This window comes from Falco cherrug, chromosome 11, assembly GCF_023634085.1.
Source record: "Falco cherrug isolate bFalChe1 chromosome 11, bFalChe1.pri, whole genome shotgun sequence".
NCBI lineage: Eukaryota > Metazoa > Chordata > Aves > Falconiformes > Falconidae > Falco > Falco cherrug.
Window position 1 is genome coordinate 21,046,597 of NC_073707.1, and position 21,337 is coordinate 21,067,933.

Genomic DNA, 21,337 nt, shown 5'->3' on the forward strand with positions numbered 1-21,337 from the left:
TGCAAGCAAGCGCTACAGAGCCAAACCAAGCCATGCAATAATCTAGCTTCCACACCAAAAATGAGAAAAACTAGGTGGATGTATGAAGAATACCTTCCCCCCCAGCCCCCTACCCACGACAGCAAGCATAGGGATCCTTGCAATTCCCATCTCAGCTGGAGCACTCCAGGCACTGGATAGTTTGGCTCTGTCATACATCACTTACGGGGTTAATTCCTTCTCATTTGGATAAAGAGCTGTGCTGCTCACTAGTTTGAGAAAGGCAGCCAGTGGGCTGGTAGGCTGCAGCCCTGCTGATGTGAGAGGAACATTTGTTGAGATAAGATACTGCTCGAACACAAAAGTCCTCTTCTTGCTAGCCATTGAAAGACTTTGTGAAAATCCTTCAGTCATGGGAGTTGGACTCTATGATTCTTATGGGTCCTTTCCAACTTGAGATATTCTGTGATTCTATGCTACGTCCAATTGAAAAAAGACTGTTCTGAAAACAGTGCTCAGCAGGGTGAAACCCACCACAGGAAATTTTGCTGAACTTGAAAACCTGTTTTCTAGTGAAACCCTTAAAGACCGTGCAGATACTCCCTGGGAATGTTGATGGTAAAAGTATTGCACAGCAGAGTATCAAAGAAACCTTCCCTCCTAAACAAAGCACAGGCTACCTCTGGTATCCCTGGCAGCAGGGGTCTTCCGGCAAATCCATGTTCTAAATGGTGACAGACCACAAAAAGGAAGTATTCTTAATAAATTTGTGTTCTGCTGGTCAAATATAGACCCCAGGATCTGGCAGTGAAAAGGAAGAATAGAAAATGCAGCACCCCCACCCCACCCCCCCCACTTCCCACCTGTGATCATGAAGGTATTTGGCATAACAGTAAATAAGAGAAAACCATGCACAAAGGAGCAAACAGAGAGGAGATGAGACAGAGAAAGATTGTGGTCTGGCACAACGTGAAGCATTGCAGTATTTTAGTCATCTTGTGGGACACAAAGCTTTCTGATTGTCACCAGATTTGTCCTTTTTATTCCAGAACAGTAAGGCAGTTACCTCTGCTGGCCTACCAAATGCAATGCTGGTCTGTATGTGCACAAAGAGTAACTATACAGTTTTTTTCCAAAATGACAGATTTATATTTTTAAAACCACCTTTCACCATGCTAATCTCATCCTTGCTTTTCCTACTCTTCAAAAAAAGCTGAAGCTTTCCATGTTGGAGGAATGAAAGGAAAACTTCTTCCCACACACCTAGATAGCTTTTCTATGTTAGCCATTGCTCAGGCAAGTAAACTGTAAAATCAAGCAATTCCTCTACCAAGGCTTGACTGTGGAGCACATATGGATGATGCAGCTCTACTTTGAGAAGAGAGAGCCAAAGGCAACTCACCAACACTCCAGCTCCACAGAGCCCTGCTGGGACCCTACAGCTTCCTGCACATTCGAACTTGGTCACTGCATATGCACTTTCCTAGCTCCCAGTTTTAACATATACTTTGAACAAAAGCAGAGACAGAGTTTTGAAAGTACATCCCTACCTTACAAAGTTAAAGGCATTTTCTTTTAAAGCCAGAACAGACTCGCAAAGGAGTCACAGTGCTGCTGAGTTTGGACAGCCTGACAAGGGAGCAGTGGCAGGACATCCCCCAGCAACCTACCCACCTGGCAAGGCTGCTTTTACCCAAACCAGCTCCTACAAATTCTCACATTGAGACCTGAAGCTCAAGACCATTGAGCTCCTTTACAATTTTTTGGGGTGCAATTGCATCTATGGTCTTTTCAGCCTAAATGCCCCTTTGCCCTGAACACATTCCTTCAGGAATTAAGTCATACCCTGGATTACTGAGGAAAAAGCACCAGAACCCAACTGCACCTAAGAAACTATTGCCTGACCACACGTTTCAGCACAGAGGACACCCTGTGGATGGCAGGCTGTCGGCAGAGACAACTGCAGCAGCTCTGGACAAACACTGTAAGTTATTTTTCTCCCTGCTCCTGGTATCCTTGAAAGTTCCTAATCTTTCTCCTCAGTATCTGAGCACACTCAGCAGCTGAGAAAAATGAGTTTATAACTGGAAAAGCGCCATGAGACATGCCAAAAGAAGTTTCATTAAATTAAATGGCCGGACTTATACATGCTGGTCTTAAAGGTAACACAAATACCAACCTCAGTTGCCAGGAACCCATCCTATTGATATAGGAAGAATGAAAACAGTAATTATGGCAAAGCAACTGTCAGCACCAAGTGAAAGCTGTCATCTGCTGCCGTCCATTTCTGCTTACAAAACCATTTCTCAACTGAAATGGCTGTAGTTCAGGTGGAGCTTTGAAGACACGCAGCTGAATGCACAAAGACCGCAAAGCCTAGGAGCTAGTAAATACAAGCTATAGTATATACAAACAGTGTAGATGACTGATAAAAATAAATAGTAATAATAATGAGAATTTTAAGTGCCCTCCAAAAGAGTCCGGAGCCCCTGGATGCTCCAGCCATTTTGGCACAAGGCTTCTTTCACACCTCCACAAGACTCCAGCTGACACTAAAAACACACAAGTTGAAATGTGAACACATGCAGAGATCTGGCAAAAAGCCACGGTATTGCAGAAGTCCTGAGACAAGGCCAAGGCACCGAAATAAATCCCTACAGGCTCAAGTGGGACTTATGTGGTGCCTTGGCCTCGTGCTAACCTCTGCAGAGGAATGAGTTATACCAGCAGCCTCTTGATGCGTGAGCTTACCAGCAGGAACGCGTGAGATCCTAAGCACTACCGCTGGTGGCTACCTACAGCCCGGGGGGCTATTTTCTGTCACCCGATACAGCAGGTGAAGCAATGCATGCCCATGAATGACACCGCTTACACTCCGTCTGGGAAGTCAAGCTCTGACTCAGTCCCTGTTACTGCAAAGCTTTGGGAACAGAGGGGAAAATGGAAACCAGACACTTATTTGGCCCTTCTTCTCCTCGTCCTCCTGGCACTTACACCACCCAAAGCAATCCTGGCACAGCCCTGCCAGCTGAGTTCAGATAGGGACTATGCCTGCCCAGATGGAAAGTTTCTTGTGTGCAATGTGGAGAGTCAGTGACAAAGTACAGATTTTAAAAACACTTTAAAAGGGCAGGCATAGAGTCTGTCTTTGAAGCACCCACTGGTCACAAAGGAATTCTTACTTGTTTCATCTTCACTCATGACTTTCATCTTCACGTTTTAAAGCTGTGGAACCTATGGTATTTATATCCCACTGAAACACCAGCCTTCCAACAGCACCAGAGATGCGCAGTAGTAGAGTCTAAGCACTTGGTTGAGCTGGTGCTGACAGCCCCAGCTCCACAAGTTCTTGACAAGATGCTCAGATGGATACCCTGGAGAAGGCAGAAGGCATGGAGATGGCTCCACGCTTGCTGCCCTTCCCACAGAGCAGAGGGGAGCAGAGCGCACCCACCCTGTGGCCCCCAGGTCGGGCACGCACATGCAGCAGGTTTCTGCCTGCAGGCTGTGCAATGGCACTGCCTGGCTGCGCTACGCCCTGGGCTCCGGCTGGAAGTCAGAAACAAGGGACCGAGCCTGTCCTCATTCATCCTCTGAGGCCAAAAGGTGAACTGTGTGAGATGAGGGGGACCTTGCAAGCAGTCAGGACGTGTGCTTGGCGAAGGACTGCTTTGTCCCATTGCACAGGTCATGAAATGTGGATCTCAAACTCAAGAGTCTTTCAAGTTCTGTACAGAAACTTGGCTGTGGCCAAACTCCTGACATCGATTTCTGCCAGCTTTGACCATGGGGTCAAACAGGTGCGCTGTTGGAAAGGATTTTGCCAATGCAGTACTCTACAAGTGCTTGGCTCTTGGTTGAGCACCATATCCCTATGAACAACTGTGCAGAAGCCTTCTGTGTCTCTCTCCTCTCTCCCCTTCCCCATCATCCTCACTGCACAGGTCGCTGCAAGCATACTCATACTCACTGCTTCTGGAGCAAGTGCTGGTGCTGCTGCTGCTGCTGCTGCCGGTAGGTCTCAATTGTGTGCTGGGGAAGGTACTGCATCAGTTCCAGGGACTCTTTGATCTTTAGTAGCATTTCATACGTCTCCCGTCCCCTCACCTGGATCATGGGAAGAGGGGGAAAAGAAAAGCCTTAAAGAACTGCTTCTATGGTCCTTAGTGACGGCCACCTTAGCAACTTTTAGATAAAGTAAATGACCTGAGTAGCATGTAAATGCTCTGTTTATACACTGCATATGCAATAAAACGGCTAAGCCTTGTGCTAGAGGTACAGCAGATAATGTTAAAGAGCAATAATCTGACACTGCAGGCTAGTGAACATCTTGAGGTTGTCATCTGGCTCGATGTAAATCTCTGCCAGCCAAAAGCAATATTCTGATCCAATCTGTTAGACAGGCAATGGCATTATCTGCCTCTGAATAAGCAGATCTGGTGCTGAATCTTACATGCCTTGGGTGGAGGGTGGCGGGAGGGGCAAGGACTAAAAAGAGTACTTAAATTTGGGTGTTAGGTTTGGATCTCCCTTCTCCTCTAGAGCACACCATGGTTTGTGATTTATTCAGCTAAGTGTGGCTCATGGGGAAGCAGCTAAATGGCCAGTTATGGATACTTCTTGCCCTTTCTAATCCAAACACTTAATACAGTGTATATCACTTCTATCACTACATTACACTGGTAATACATCTAAAAGCCACAGGAGCATCCACCTTTGTCAGTAAGGCAACACCCATTATCTCCAGAGAAAGCTAAAGTGCCACAGGCCCAGAAATGACAGACGAGGGAAACTCAGTCTCCAGGACAACATTTCCACCAGGACAGACAGATCCCTTGGGATATTCTCATGTGCCTTGCACAAGCCACTCTCAGTCAGCAGCTAATGGGATATTTCATATTTTCCCTCTGCAATTTGTATTTAAAATAGGTAGCTCTGGGGATTAAAAAAATAAAAAAATAAAAAATCCCACATCCCATCCCCAGGTCTCTCTGAGGTCTAGGTGAGCAGCTGACTTGCCTCAAGTCATGGAAGAAGATACTAAACATAAGGTAAATGCAAAGAAGGAGAAAACTCACCGGCAAGTATAAGAGCTCATCATCTGGGGAACGTCTTTTTTTGATAGATGTCATCTGTATGCCATGCGTTCCTTGTCGAAAAGCTAGAAGAGAAATCCCAAAAGCATCCCATTAAAAAATAAAAAGGTGGGGGGGTGGTGTGTGTGCGAGTGGAAGAAAGAAAAATAAGAAAAAAAGAGATACACACAGAGACATGAAGTGCATGGCCAGCTCAGCTCATATCTGCAGCGCTCTGAAAGGGTCTGTGCCTGAGCCCCTCCAGAACTGTGCTTGCAGCTCCTGGCTCCACAAGGCAGACATGACTCTGCAGATGTTGTGTGGCCATACTGCTTGGGGAAACACATCAGCCGAGGAGTGCTGGATATACGGCACAACCCCAACAAATTCTGTACCTAGAATCAGCACCGGCTTTTTGCAGGGAAGATTGAGAGCTTTAGTTTAACAGTGCTCACGAGCTGTTGGTGGATCAGTGATCCAGGAAGGCAAGGCAAGAGGCAGGGAGCGTGCAGAATTCACTGCAAAAATGAAGCTCCGTTACAATCTGCCTCCTGTTGAAACCTGCTTCCCTGCTGCTCAGCCTTGTGCCATCACTGAGTGTACGGGGGAAACGAATGCTGGGTTTCCACATCTTGCATATCTGATGAGTACACTGCGCTCTTTAGAGCACAGAGAGAGGCTACCTGTCAGAGTACCTCCGATGCACAGCAGGATCTATGTGCACTCTTAATCTAGATTCCCCGTAGCTGGAAGACATATGCCACAGCCCAAGACACTGGCTATAAGGAGCAGAGAATGACAGCGCAGTCCTAACCAAGCAGTAAAGGTTCAAAAAGTGGTTACAGAGTCCCAGACATGTACCTTGAGGATGGCAAGTAAACACCCCCTCCAGCCAGGCAAGGCTAATCAACACAGGCAGCACTGCAAGGGAGCCCACAAACCCAGCTTGTGAACACCAGCTCATTTTTGAGGCTCATTCACCCTGGGAGAACAAACGTCTAAGGCCCTTCTGCCTCCAAGCCCATGCACAGCACCGCTCGGTCCCCATGGCACAAGCGGTGGGGTCACACCTGCGCCCTGTGACAGCACAATTTGCAATCTGCCCAGCTCTGCCAGCTACTTACGGCGCTTCGTACCATCACCATTCTTTGTGCTGTCAGACACTTGCTGCTTGCGGATGCTGTCCTCATCTGCTTTGCGATCTCTGCCTGGGCAAGCACAAATGCGGGCTTCAAAACATCGGCGGCCCAAGACTTGCCCACTGGGAAGAGAGGTGAGAGGAAGTGTCAGCTGGCAGCTCAGATGTGGGTCAGCAGCATCCCTCAGCTTCACACCAGACCATGCACAGACAGACTCAAACCTCCCATTTCCCAGTCAAGATGTCCCAGATGTTGGGAAACTCCCAACTGCAACGATTTGAAAAACATTCTGTGGCCCCTTAGATCAAACTGTCCCTAAGGATATGCAATGCTGCCCTGAGCAGAAGAGGGGCCAGAAGGCCACCTCTCAAGCAAAGGGCTACACTCATGATGTGCTACTTACTCTCTGGTTTCCAGTGTCACAATGATGAGGATTGGGCGACGGTTCATCCCTCCCACGCAGCTACTGTTACACATGAAGTTGTACAAGACTGTTGTGAACTCCGTACCAACCTGGATGAGACAAAGGGGATGAACAGAGGAGATGGTGGATGGAAAGCTCTGCTTTTTCCAGGCTCCCTTCTTGTACTTCTACAGCTGTGCTGCAATCAGTCTAGCACGACATAGGCCCCAGCACAAGGCTTCCTTAAAAGACATGAAGAACTCCTGCTCTCATGGGATAAAGAGGGTGTTTAAAAGCTCATATCTGACAAAGAGGAAGAAAGGATTCATTGTGATGAGGATGGGGAAAGCACAAGACCCTGACTCCTTTGACTAGGGTTACACAATCCCAATCCCTTTGTGTGCTGGGATGCCACCACCCTGAGTTCACAACGTACCTGGGGTGGCTCGTAGGGGACCAGCACACTCTGCCTCCCAGTGATGGGGTCTTCTACATACTGAGCATGGCTGTTCCCTTCCACCCTGATCAGATGGCTGGGAGGCGCAATCTGCCCTGCGAGGAAAAAGAGGCAAAAAGCAAGAGACACCATTCAGTGAAGCAAGGTCACACACAGGGCAGCAAGATCTTCCACCAAGGAAAACCCCTGCACATAGCCCCAGAGGTCTATCAGAGCACACATGTGCCTCCCAGCCCTCAAAGCATCCCCTTTCCAAGGTCCCTGCTGCCAGACACCAAAGGCAACACAGACTTCCTTAAGCTCATGCTGGACACCTGTGAGTAAACTTGAACACGGGCTTCCCAAGATCCCAGACTAAATGAGCCCAAATGTGAGCTTAATCGCAGTTCACAGTAACTCTTCCAGCAGGTAACCCCACGCGGATTTTCACAGCAGCTGAAAGCCTTTCTTTTCCTCCCCCTAATGCATACACAAAGTGAATTCCTTGAGGTCTCAATTGCTACTCTTCCCTATCAGTTGCTAGTCCTCTTCTGTTCCCTCCCATCAATCTTGATCCTACAGAGCTAAAAAAGATTCAAGCAGCAAAAGAAATATGCATTTAATTAATGGTCAACTTGAAAAATCATGCTTGCTTGCCACAGCAGCAGAACGGAACATATCTTCTTTGTTTCTAGGACCCTTCCCAATAATTAATAAAAAAAATAATAGTTTCCTTCCTGCAAATTTTCTTCAGCGTTTCTAGAACATACAACTAAGTTCTGAGAAAAGCAGCCTGTAATGGATTCATCTCAAGAGTTTGTTTTGTGTTTGAACTGTTAATTTCTTATGAATATGATATTCATATTCTTATGAATACACTCAAAGTATTGTGTACTTCTTATTCTGAAATAATTATTTTTCTAGAACTTACACTTTTAGGTTTTTGTTACTTAAAATGCCACTATTGAACCAGGTAACAACCCTAAAAAAAATCCAGTTCTGTCAGAAAAGCACCTTCTGATACAAAAAACTATTCTGAAGAACTGTCTCACTTCACTCCGAGTCCTTCCTTATTTTTGGGCTTGTCTAGCCGGGTACACTGCAACCAGCAAAGGGATCCAGCTCCTAAGACATCCTGATAACTGACACCAATCGGGTTTTTTTACAGTAGGAGATAAATAATGCACGTAGAATAAAACAGATGCTCATGTGAACTTATGTGAACTTAAGTGGCCAAGGCAAAATGGAGCCCAGCCCATGAGTTTGCAGAAAACTCCAGGACATTTCTAAAACAGCTGCCACTTCACTAACATGAGGAGAAGCAAGTAAAAGATTAAAACATTAATACTGAACTGATAGCATTAAATGTACAGGAAGGCTGCCTACAGCTGATGCTGGCACTTAGTGTTATCCTGCTAGAGATAAACAGCCTCTCCGTCTTTGAGGCACGGATTAAGGACTGGAGATGATATTGCATCCTGTTACTAGATCCCTGTCCCAGCGACGTGGAAGCTCATTCCTGAGCACAAGGACAGCTGCTTCGCATCACAGGAGCAAAAGTAGAGTGGGGAAATGCTGCCAGCAGGGCACTGCCTGCCATGGGGACACATATCCATCCAGCCTGGGCAGGCGTGAAGTTTATTTCAGTACTGTCTTCCCAAGGACGTGCTTGCACAGGGACAGTTAAGGTATAGTATGAAGCTTCCTGCTAAGCATGGGAAATAAAAAGCTGGACAAGATGTTGCAGGGAGGTCTGCTTCTAGCAGGTTTGCTGTGAAGCTGCCACCAAATCCCTGCACTGGCCACCCATCTGCCTGGCAGCTTCAGAGAGGGACTGCCAGCAAACCACTGCCCTCCTTACCCTCGTTGAACTCCCGGCTCAGCTCGTGGTTCGGGCAGCGCTTGACCACTTCGGTGACATGTTCAGCTTTCTTGTAGACTGGCATAGCCCTGATGACAGCTCCCTGAGGTGGTGGGGTCATCACTTTAATCTGGATGGGACATGTCTTGGCGATCTGGCAGTACAGCTTTTTCAGTTCAGTGGAATACTGGATGGGGAAAAAGAGCAAGAGAGAGTCAGGATGTTCAGCTAGAAATGGAGGCATGAGGAGGACAGAGATGGGTTTGCACATGTAACTGAATGCACCAGCTCCAGCATGCGCATTGCATTTGTTGATGCAGCAGCCACACTTCCACACAAGCAGCAAAACCCCTAGACCTTTACTGTTTTAAAATAGCAGAGTATAAATCTACATTTTAGCTTTCCCAAAGGCAAAAATCTTTAGATAAAGAGTACTGCTTTTACAAGAACAAATACAGCCTTTATTTCTCCTGGGCACACACCCCCTCTTCCAAGGGGTGCATATTACCCACCTAACAAAACAGACACTATTCTTTTCAAAGCACTCTATAATCCTGGAAGCTACACACGTAAAGTGTTTCATCCTGTTTTGTAAGAAGCCCTCCTACCTTTGCAGAGGGATGAAATAAAAGCATGAGCTTTGGAATTGAACAGTAATTGAAAGCAAGACCCTAACCTGTTTGGGAGTTGTACCAAATCTGACACTTCAGTTATCTTTTAAAAGCATCTCACACCTCTGCTGACCACCTCTGCAGCAATCTCCACACTTCTAAATGCAAAGGGTTACATCCATGATAGAGGTAAAAAATAGTATATATATAAAAAAAATAATCAAAGGTCAGAAGCACCGAACAGCCCAAAAAGCAGGTCCATGATGACACCTAGAGCACAACCCAGCAGCTGATTCTAAAAAGGGAGAGTGTGACTGTGCAATGAACACCTGGAGCAGAACAAGATGCTCTTATTCACTGTGCTAATTTGGAGCATATTAGATCTCCTCTTTTAAGATGTTCCCTACTAAAACAGTAACACTGGTGAAGCATTTTCCTGAAGAGCGTTCCCATCTGGAAACCTTTCCTCAGCAAAACACCAAGGTGTTGGTTTCTGTTTAAAAATCCTCACTAAAATAAGGACATGTGCTTAGCAGGAGTGGTGCAAGGAAACTCTTACGTAGTTCAGTGCAGTATAACCTGAATCTATTTTTCGGGATGTCCCCCATGAAGGAGACTCTCCAGCCTCCTCTGCTGCACAAGGTTGTTCTAAAATACAGCAGTTTTTGTCAGCACCCCGCTCCGGAGGCATCCAGTTTTCTCCTGGTGCTCAGACATTCACAAGCGCAGAGCTCTCCCAGTAACTCTAACCACGCAACCCACAGGAATTACTGGCATTTCCCCACTTCCATCTCTTTGGTTCTTGCAGAGAAAGAAAAGTGAAAGCCCCAAGGTGGTTGTTTTCCTCAAAAAAAAAAAGTCTCCAGCAGCCGTGGCTGATACCGCCCCAGTCCCAAGTGTTCAAACAAGGCACAGAGACAGGTCCATACTGGTCGAGAGCACAACATGGCCATCCACCCCACTGGGATGGGAAGAGCTGGCACATGCATGGGTGGGTGGAGGGTGACGTGGCAGCATAAGGATTAGCCAGTGATATTTGGGGATTATTTGCATTTTGAAGCATACACATTGCTAACACAGGAAAAACCAAAGTTGGGAGAGACACTTGGGAGGAGAGAGGGATTAAAAATAAGCCAAGCCAGTCCCTTCCCTCCTCACTCAACGCCACCCTGCCACATGGCAGAGAAAATGCTACAGGTATTTAAGCTAAGGTGGGGGGGAAAAATCATCTTTAAAATGCAAAGGCCAAGTTGTGCAATGTATTTTATGTGCCTGCAGGCTAGAGATTAAACCCACAAAGGATTTACCCAGCCCGCGGAAACGGGGAACATGCCAAACAATTACAAAAAAAAAAAGTTGCGAAAGATCTAGATGGTGATTTATATCATACATCTCTTTAACCTGAAATTCCTTATTGTTTTTTAATTAAAAAGCAATTCCTTAGTGAAGGTAAGAGTGAGCTCACTATGTTGTCTTTTCATCTCAAGAGGCAGGAAAAGAATCACTTCTATGTGAAGAGGAAGAAAATTTAGAAAGCATTGTTTCCTTCAACACAACGGTTTGCTAATAGCATTGTGAAGGTTTCAAGGACAGAAAACCTTAAATATCTCAAAAAGCCAACTAATTGCTTGGATGCCTTAACATCATTGAAGCATAAAGAAATTGGGCACCCAAAGACGATGGGCTGAAATGAAAGCATAAATATGGAAGCGCAATGGCGCAGAGAGGGCACAGCACACGCCAGAAGCCAACGTGTCCGGTGTCTGCAGGCATTCGGAGAATTGAACAAATGGAAGGAGATATACGCCCCGTGGTCACGGATCAGAAGTGTTGGTGTTGACTGTAATTTTATGTGTAATAGCTTCAAAGACAGAAAGATGGGGTTACAAGAAGGAAAAAAATATTGAAAACATTAAAAAATCACTGCTTTCAGAAGAACAGGAGAGGTGCCTGACACCAGCACGAATACCAAGGCTCCAGGTCAACCAGCATGGCCCTCCTGCCAGCAAAGGAAGGGATCGGCTCCTCACCCACCCTTCAGCACCCCAACTGCCAGAAGCCTTTGACTACAACCAGCAAGGCAGGCACTGGACCTGCAGCTGAAGTTCATAGAAAGCAAACAGCCACGGGCTAACGGGTTATGATGAACAAGCCTGTCCAACAAAGAAATACAAATATAACGTCCCCAAAACACAGGGCAGACTCAAGAGCTCCAGAGACTAGCCAACACCTTGAACCTGGCTTGTTGGAGAAGGAGGGTGATCAGGAGCCCACCTCTGCTTCAGGACACGGTCAGGGCACAGGCAGGCAAGCAGCAGCACTCAGCACAGAGGCAGACGAGACGGCAAAAGGGCTCTGCTGCCTTTTTGTTGTCAAGTTGCAAGAGGAGTTCAGTCCTCACAGGCAATACACAGGGCTCAGGGACATGGCACGCAGCCACGATTTCACATCTACCCCAGGCACAGCCGCCCGTGAGCGTGTAATCACTGAGCGGCTGGTCATTTAACACCGGTGTAAATCTGTCCACGGGGTACCTGCTGTCAGACAGTAAGGGGCTTGAGTTTCCCACCCTGCCAACTTTGCTGCAACCATGGGTAACCTGACGCCCGGCCATCTATTGGCATAAATAGATGCAAACAACTAGGTCATGGTGACTGGGTACTGGATCAGTGATAATAGCTATATCCACAGAGCAAGACAGGATATTGTATATAGATTTCAAAGCAAATAAGCCTCAGGAAAAAGTTCTGAGGAAGGAGCTGTCTGTGTTCAGAGAGTGCCTGCAAGCAAGGTGCCTCTCCCCAGCGGTCCCCAAATGACCCCACCTTGCAGGGGTCACAGTCCCCCTGCCCACCATTCTGCTATGGGAACTGACAGACGCCCACTGTATGAGGGGTCAGACCACAGGGTGAGCAATTCCCAGAAATGCAGAGCATGACTGTTAATCAGTGTGCTTCTGTTACCTGCTTGAGGAAGAAAACTAAATTAAGAGCAAAAAAAACCAAAAATGAGCTCGGCCCAGTCAACAAGCCTATCATTTAGCAAGACTACGAATCACCTAGCAGCAGGCACAGAAGTTGTGCCAACAGCCCGAGAAGCACAAACACTGCTTCTACCAGATGTATGGACCAGAAAGTTATTTAAAACAAGACAGTAGAGCTGGCAACGTGTTACCCATTCAAGAGGGTGAGGAAAGAGCTTTAGCTCTGACTTTTCTTCGGGGTTCAAGTGCTGCATGTAGCACTTCATAAGTAGACTTCAAGAGATTAAGTACAACAGTGAATTTAGCTTTTTGCTTAATAATACGTTTTAAAAGGAAAGAAGAAAACATTCCAGTGCCTGCAGCTCTGCCCTCCCCACCTGCCTGTGCAGACATACCGTATTACCCACTCTTGGCACCCTGGCTGGTAATTCAGTATCACAATACACACACGCCAGCTACCATCAGGCAACACCTGTCTGATTTCTTAGCAAGCCTCTTCTCCGGAAGGTGTGTCAACAAAGGGTTTAAAGGACAAAACAAAACACTTTTTAACCTCTCAAATGGAGAATTTTTGTTAGAAAGGACAGAAGTCTCCTGGAAATAAGTGTTCCGTGCAATACAAGCTGCAATGGTTTTTCACTGAGAATTCAATTCCCCTGCAAAATACCGATACAGCAAAATCCCCCAAACACTACGTTGGAAATCTACCTCTAATATCTGTTTTACCATCTGATCTAGCTGAGGGATTATGGTCCCAAAGTCTTTAAAAGGAGCGGGGTTTGGTGAGCTCTACGAATGCTGATGGATGTCAATTTGGAGGTGATCCCAGAGGTTGGCTTATAGCATGACAGCTCCCTGAGCCCCTTCTGCTCAGATCAACAGGTCTTTCAAATCTTTCGCAAATTTCTTTCAAGTAGTCATGTTTTAGTCAACTCAGTTACATTACATTCATTTTCAAAAGCTGTTGGCCTGCTATGCTTTCTCCCCTACTTAAGTAACTCCAAGAAGGGGAAAAAAAGAACAGCTTAGCAGAGCAGGAAAGCAACATTTACTTGCACCAAAGTATTCACAGATGAGAACAAGCAGACTCACAAAGAAATAGAAAAATCACCTGCATAAGCTTTATTCATTTAAGAGGGAAAAAAAAAAAAAAAAAAAAAGCTAGTGGAAGGAAAGGAAGGTACCTACTAAAAATAAAAATCAAGATTTATGCATGTACCTTAAATGTCTCTGCTTTGATGAACAGTGATTTAAATTTTCATTCAAGAAAAATCCCACAACTGCTGGGGCCATGGGGGACACACACCAGATAAGAGTGTGTGTGCATATACGCACACACACACACACACTTTTGGAACTAGTGTGTACCCAGAGGATGCTCACAGCAGGGAAGTGCAAGAAGAGCTCTTCCCAGAGCGCTGCAGACATGGATGTCTCCTGCTAGATTTAACTTTAATCAGCGTAACCTTAACCCCACTGCTCACTAGCTGACATGTTGCAGCTCCAGTTTGAGGTTCTCTGTCTCACCAGGCTCCAGAGAAAAGCAGAAATCTTGCTGCTAGCAGACGTAGCTGACGTTCAACCCGTGGGCACAACTGACAGGTCAGCGATAGATCAGGCCCTACAGATCCACCACAGGCGACGACAGCCCCCAGACTCGCAGCCCACTGCACCAGTGAGACACACCTGCGAGCATCACCCATCTGCAGGAGAAACCACTGTGCTACGGCCAGAGAGGATGGGAGCAGAGGGGATGCTGACACAGCCCTCACCAGTGCTTTGCAGACATCTACCAAACTTCTCCACCCCGGGGCAAAGGAAAAACCACATCGCCCTGTTTTTCCTCCTGAGGATGGGCAGCGATTCATGCAAGGGCGTCTGTCTTTGCAGGGACTTAAAGTTCACGTTCCCCTTGAGCCCCTCTGCCCCTCCCCGCGCCCCGCACGCAGGGTGCCGATGAGCCATTAAAACCCTTCCTCCCAGCGCTTCTCCCCGGGAGCCGCAGCCAAAGGCCGCCTGTTGCCACCTGTCAGTCGCAGGGATTAATTACCTGTGCCGGGCTGGGAGCGGCACATTCCTCCCCGGCCTCACCCTCCGAGATGTTGACATCAGGCAGGTGGGCCCCGCGTCCCCCGGCCGGCAGCGCGCAGGGGACGGCGCAGGGGCGTGGGGACGGGCAGCGCCGCCGCAACCGCAGGAGCGAGGGGAGAAGCGTGTCGGAGCGTGTGGGCGCAGCCCCGGGGCAGGCGGCACCCCCCCGCCCGCCGCTGGTGCCGGCCTCGGAAACCGTAGTGGGGGAAAAAAATTAATAAACGAATACCTATACGTGCGTTGAGCTGCTTAGGTAAACGGGGAAGAGGAGGGGTGGCAGGGAGGGGAAGGGAGAAACGTAGCCCGCGGGCAAGGATTCAGCGGGACGGTGCCTGGCGCGCCCGGTCCCCTGCGTGCGGGCCGTGGGGTGGGCTGCCCCCTGCCCACCGCCCCCCGGCTCAGCCCAGGGGCAGGGACCCGGGGAAAGCAGCGCTGCCCACATGCCGGTGGCAAGGGATGCTTGCGCTCGGCCGCGCTGTCGCACGATGCGCGGACAGAAGCCGCTTCCCCGCCCCCCCCCCCCCCCCCCCCCGGGCAGATGCGGAGCTGCGTGCTCAGCCACCTACTCACCGCGGCACAGAGCGCCGGCTCCGTGCTCCCCCCTCCACGTAGAACCCCCTGCGATTTCCTCCACGCTGCACCCCCGGCCAGCCCCCCCCTACCACCGCCCTGCAAACACCCAGCCACGCACCCCATCTCGGAGGGCGGCGCTGAAGCAGGCCAAAAAGTCTGCGCAGGGACAGGCACAAGTGGTCATGCTGTAGGACACCCCCCTGAAAATCCCCAAATCATTGCATCTGGAGCATCTGCTGGGTTCTCCCATCTTTAGGAAAATGAGATCATTCATTCATGTGACAATACTTCAGCACCTCCCTTGAGGCTCCCCAGAGATTTTAATTCAAAATTACCTTGATCAGGATGTACTATCTGCTTTAGGAATACTCCTACCTAACACTGCCAGCAAAGTCATAATGATAACAGAAATAACACTGATGTTTTCGCATATTACCTTTGCACTGTGAAACAGCTGTAAATTAGAAAACTTTACATTCAAGGGCTTTTACATTGCAGTTTCATATCTACAGAACTATTTCATCAACAAATGAAGACCTCGAGGTTTGGCTTGAAAACACTTTAAACGAACAACAAATAAAAAATTAATTGGAAAGTATCCTGTTTCAAGAGGAAAAAAACCCCAACCAACCCAAAACTGATGGAAAACTTCAGAGGCAAGCTGGGAAATATTTTACATATGTTTTCTGATACAAACTGACGGCTGTGAAGCAAGGCTTCACTATTTTATTTTGCTAGTTCTCTTCCTTTGCTGTTCTATTTTTTTAAAAATCTTTTTGAAATAACTTCTTTTAAAACTAAAATAGTAAGTCTCCTGCAGTCAAATGACCTTACCTTGCATACCCAGCTCACACTCTACTTGTGTATCATATCCAGTTTCTAAAGTGAAACTTCAGCAGTACCAAATAAGCTTCGGATGCTAAAAATGTCTAGTAATTTGCATTTCTGACAGACTACTTTGCACTAGAAATTTTGCAAGTGAGGTGGAGGTATGAAATAATAGAAAATGTGCTGAAAAGCCAAAGCTGAGCCAATGCTTAACAACACCTTCCCCCGTGGGTCGCAGTAAGCGCGCACTGATGGCGAGATCCCACGTTACAAAACATGGACATTTTCAGTGAATGGAGTAGCTTCCACAGGAAGCATTTTATTTTATGTTATTCCCCAAAGCCTGAGGTACACTCTCAGATACCTTCTTGCAAACACAATTTTACACAAATGCACAAAACACCTGAGAATTATCCTGCCTGCAGCACGGTTCCCTCTGATGCAACAGAACTGGCCAAAGCACACGGACTTTGAAACTGTACCGGGCTCCAGATGCTGTGCTGATTTCACTGATCGGATCAGTGTCTCCCGCATGTCCCTGTGATGCTATTTTCATAGGCTCTGCATTGCCAATTTACAGGTCACCAGTAAAACACTGTGTGGTATTTTCTTCCTCAAAGGACTTTTCTTTAGGATAATTTCACAAATAAATCTTCCCATGCATGGGGCCACATGCTGCATTGTTACGCTTAAAGCACTGGGGTCTGGGTGGTAGGGGTTTTTTTTGTTTTGGTGGGGTTTTTTTTGTGTGCTGGTTTTGGTTTGATTTTTGTCTGTAAGGGCTGGGCACAGGCTCTGTTTATACTGTTCAACTCTTAGCCTCTCAAACTGATACCTAATTCTCCCAGTGACTCCTGTATTACAAATGCACAACATAAGCAACCTGTTTAATTACCAAAGAAGATGCAACACTAAGAAACATACACTGCAAGAAGCCCACTCTCACATTACCCAATCTCACTTAAAGGCTATGAAGTGTTAAAATTTGGCAGAATAGTGAGGAGCAAAAAAAGTTAGGTTAAAAAATTAGTTAAAATTGGATTTGAAAAACATGCCCTTCAATTACTGAATGTTAATTGGTAAACCAATAAAACTTGACAGCAAGATTTCTTATCATTACAGTGAATGCAGAAGGTGGTCCATGAATGACTCCATTGCATTTCTTCCCTCCTCTCAGAGCTCCACTATCCTGAGACACCTGGCTGCTTCACACCCTCCTAGCAGGACGGGAACCCACTGCAAACAAAGTGCTACACTGAAGTTACAAGTATTTGCACCTATACAAGATACACACACCTGCTTGCAGGTAATCCAAGCGAGTGTACAGTATATATATGACCACGTGTTTGCTTACATGAAACTAAGTTGATTAGTATGACACCAAGTGTCACACCAGCTAGAAACTGTGACAGTGACATAACCAGCAATAGTCCTTCCAAGCAATTGTACTCATTACACCAGAATGTATACCCCAAAGCTGCAGGTAAAAAGCCTTGATTTAGCAAGAAAACTTCAGTACATGCTTAACTTCTGGCAGTGCTTTAACCACCTCCTGCCTAAGTCGGTATGCCTCTGCATAAGGGCATTTATGAAGCCAAACCTAGACCTAAGGTGGTCTGATTCAATTTGTATTTTAAAGCAAGTGAAGATTTTCTTGTAAAGGACTCCAAAAATGAACTGGAAAGAACATATTCAGGCTCCTGAGAGCAAACCCACCCCACCACCATACTGATTCTGACTCATGTGCCTCAGCCTCAGATACTGAGCACCAGAACCTGTTCTGTTCATGCACTGCTTTAAGTAAAGCCCAGGCTGGCCATTTCAAACCTCCTCCTAGCTTGGCGTGGGGGATTAAACCTTCTTGCAATCATCTGTCTTGGGTTCAGCCAAAGAGGAAGGCTGTTGTTTGTTTCCTATTAGCCTCCCAGATCTCACTTGTTTCAAGTCCGCATGTTCCAGCATGCTTCATCCTACCAGTCAAACTCCAAGAACTCTAACCAGCCAGAGGAAACATTGCCTGGAATAATCAGATGCCAGCTTTTAATGCATGTTCCAGTCACTTTTGTCCCCTGCTGGAAGTCAAAGGGTGATTAACTCGGCCATAAGGAGGGAAGAACCAAAGCAGCACATAAAGGTTGTCACTACTGATTGTTCCTGTGCATGCTCAATTATAAAAAGCAAACAGCCAAAAGCAAAACAAAATCCTAAAGCTCTCCAAAATAAGCCTGCTCCCACCAAATCTAACCTGGTTTCATCAACATGAGTCATTTGTAAGAGTCCCAGACAAGCAGGTCAAGCCTTGCAGCCCCCTACAGAGTAGACATAGGCTTTGGATCCTCAGCAATGCAGGATATAGTCACAGGTTCAGATAGCTCCACACCAGCTGAAGATCAACAGGATGAAGCGCGGTACAAGGTAATGCCAAGTGTAAGACCTAACTCCAAAACTCTTTTTAGTTCCCTCATCTGCAAATCAGGGGTTTTCATAAATATCTCAGAGGGAAGTAAATGAGTCATTAGTATAGTATCTGCTACAGCAGAGGGGAAGCCATGGTGGACAAGAGAACACATTTAAAAACAGAAAACAACAAACAAAAAACACGCACAAAAAAATGAAACAAAAAAACCCAACCCAAAACAAAATGAAAAAAAACAAGCCACCATACAATGAAGTTGTTCTGGCAACATAGTCTTTTCAATCAGCAACATCCCAAGACTGTGATTTAGGGGCAGAATCATGCCCAGAGGTATCGGGCACTCTGCTACAGACTGCACCAGCTATTCAACACCCTAGAAAGCAGGACACTTTGCTAGATGGTGACATGGTTCCACTACAATTCTGGCTCATGTCAAAGGGCTGACCTACTTGTAAAATGCTACAGGGTCAGTATATTGCAAGGGTAAGAGTTTGAGTGTCAAATATGGGCACATCTTCCTAGCTGGGTCACTGACAGGTTCAGAGGAGATGCAAGCTGGTTGCCTTTACACACTCTTATACTGATAGGTGGCTAAAGGAGAGAAAACTCCAGCAATTCAAAGCTAAAACCAAGTTTAATGTCTTATTGTAGAGGAATGAAGGCAGTGGGTTGATTAGCATTGATAACGTGCAGCTGTGGCCTTGCCTCAGAGGCAGTGGGTTGATTGACATGGACGATGTGCAGCTGTAGCTCGTTCCCACTAAGTGGTTAAATAGCCCCGAGGATGGTGGGAGAGGGGGTTGGATGGAGGAGGAGCAGTGTGGTCTGACCTCTGGAGGAAGGAGATACAGCACAGACAGTAGAATCTGACCAACAGTAAAGCCTTGTTGCAGCCTGCTGGTTTGTTTGTGCTGCAACATCTTCTGACCTCTCATACGTAATTCCTTTGCCCAGACACATTTTCTTCCCTGTTCACTCTTTCTTGACTTAGGGTTTAGAATCAATGGACTCTACTTAGAGGACAAATAACCCCTGATGAAATTCACGTAGGGATGATTTGTACTTTTTCCTTGCCTTCCTAAAGTGTTACTGAAGACATAGTTGGACTTCTGTTACCTGCTAAGCCTCGTGCAAATGACCCTAAGAGATTCCTCTTCCATTCCTCCCACAGCCCACATGGAGGATCAGCTTCCCTACCCATTCCAGATGGCCCCACAACAGCCCTCCTGCTGGCAAGTGCGTTACTGACACAAGCTGCAGGACATCTCCACATAGTGTAGTTCAGTGCAAGCGAGGGATGCCAGATTTATTTCAGAGGGGGCAGTTTTCAGCAACATTCTTCCAGAGGGAAAGCTGGCAGGTCTGGATGAACACTCCTGCCTCCTCAGATAGTGCAACACACCTCCAAGATCCTGCATTTCTGCATGTGACAGCTCAGGGCTCTCCCACAGCAGCCCTCCGTAGCTCTTCATCCAAAGTTTCCATCCAAAGAGACAGGTCAGACACAGCCAGTGCAAGAGCTCTGTGACACCACAGCCCAGACAAGCACAGAAAACACAAAAACCTTTGAGACAAACCCCATGTTTCACAGGGGGTGATTACCTATACTGAAATCCACAGGCAAAACACATTAGGTCTTTCCTGAGCAGAGGGCAGGACACCTCTGCCTCTACAGCCGACTAAGCAGCTTGAGCAGGTTGATGACTGTGTGGGTGTTTTCTTGGCTGGGCAAGCCTACTTCAATGCCATGCTGTGACTAAGTGCAGGAATGGTCCCTGGCTGTCTCCCGAGCAGAGAACCAGCCACTGGACCCCACGGAGCAGGGCTGGTAGCTAACTGGGAGTCCAAGGATCTCAGCTCTGAACCAGAGTGCTGCAACAGAACCAGGGGCCACCAGCCAAGTCAGTCAGTGAGCACTCTTCCATATGTGTGCTCTCAACAAAGACCGAATGGCTCCAATGGAGAAAGGCAACCCCCTTTCTCTCCTACTTGCCTTCCTTCCCCCCTCTCCGTTTGTTCCACCTGAGGGGAAGTACAGATACCTCTCCACTTCATCCTTCTAATAAAGTAATAATCGCACCTATGGGAGGCGATGGAAGGAAAGACAGAAAGTATTAAATCTGACAGGCTCTCAAAGCGGCAGTGCCAGTGAAATGCATCATTAAGGTGAGTAATTTTCCTGTTTACTTCATAGGCTCTAAGCCCCCCCCCCTCCTTCCTCTCCACCTAAGATGTGGGCAGGACCCATCAAGGCAAAGCTTTGGAAGCAAGCAGCAGCGTCCCCAATTTCTACATAAATGCTGCAGGCCAAAGAGCAAAGGCAAGTTCCAACTGAGCCCTTGACAGTAATCAAGCATTGCGGCGCCTCTGGTCTTGTCTTGTGCATACCTTGCAAGTAGCATCATGTCTTCCCGCTGAGATTTCACTGGCAGTGCACACAAGTGCCTTGTTCCTTGGCTTCTATCTCAGAAAAAGAAAGTCCTGAACACACACACACACACGCCCCTGCCTTTCTGCTCTGAGGGAGACCATTTCCCTCTAAATCTTCAGCATACTGTGAGCAGCCCTTTCAGAACAGATTTCTGAATCTGCAAAAAATCTCTTTTGTTCCTGTGCAGAAGGTGAGCACCAGTCCCTTGCCAAAAGGGCACTGAGTTTTCTCTATTAACATCCAGGAAACTTTCCTGAGTCAGATCTTATTACATTTGAAACAAAGTGCAGGTACCAGCAAGTCTCTTCCATGATAACAGCCAGGGCCTGTCCCATTTCCTGATCACATTACGCTCAATTTCCAGAATTACATCTATGCAAATATTGTTCCCCTGCTTGCAGAGCATTTCATTGATAATTAAAGTGAAAAGCCAGCAAAGCTCTTCTGGCCAGGATGCCAAGTGAGGCAACAAACTAACCCACGGGCAAATATTCTTCCTCTGTATGAAGAC

General features: G+C 47.0%; 1 protein-coding gene across 5 annotated transcripts in view; it reads right to left on the minus strand.

Moving 5' to 3' along the window:
• TP63 (tumor protein p63) overlaps positions 1-21,337 on the minus strand; it is an 87,226-nt gene that overhangs the window by 14,129 nt on the left and 51,760 nt on the right. For 4 of the 5 annotated variants that reach the window (XM_055723829.1, XM_027811878.2, XM_055723831.1 and 1 more), the window contains exons 3-8: positions 8,894-9,080; positions 7,033-7,148; positions 6,597-6,706; positions 6,179-6,315; positions 5,058-5,140; positions 3,950-4,086 (exon numbers count right to left, since the gene is read on the minus strand). In XM_055723829.1, the coding sequence (XP_055579804.1) occupies positions 3,950-4,086; positions 5,058-5,140; positions 6,179-6,315; positions 6,597-6,706; positions 7,033-7,148; positions 8,894-9,080 (770 nt within the window). The remainder of the gene's footprint in view (positions 1-3,949; positions 4,087-5,057; positions 5,141-6,178; positions 6,316-6,596; positions 6,707-7,032; positions 7,149-8,893; positions 9,081-21,337) is intronic. The other variant, XM_055723830.1, reaches the window with a different exon arrangement.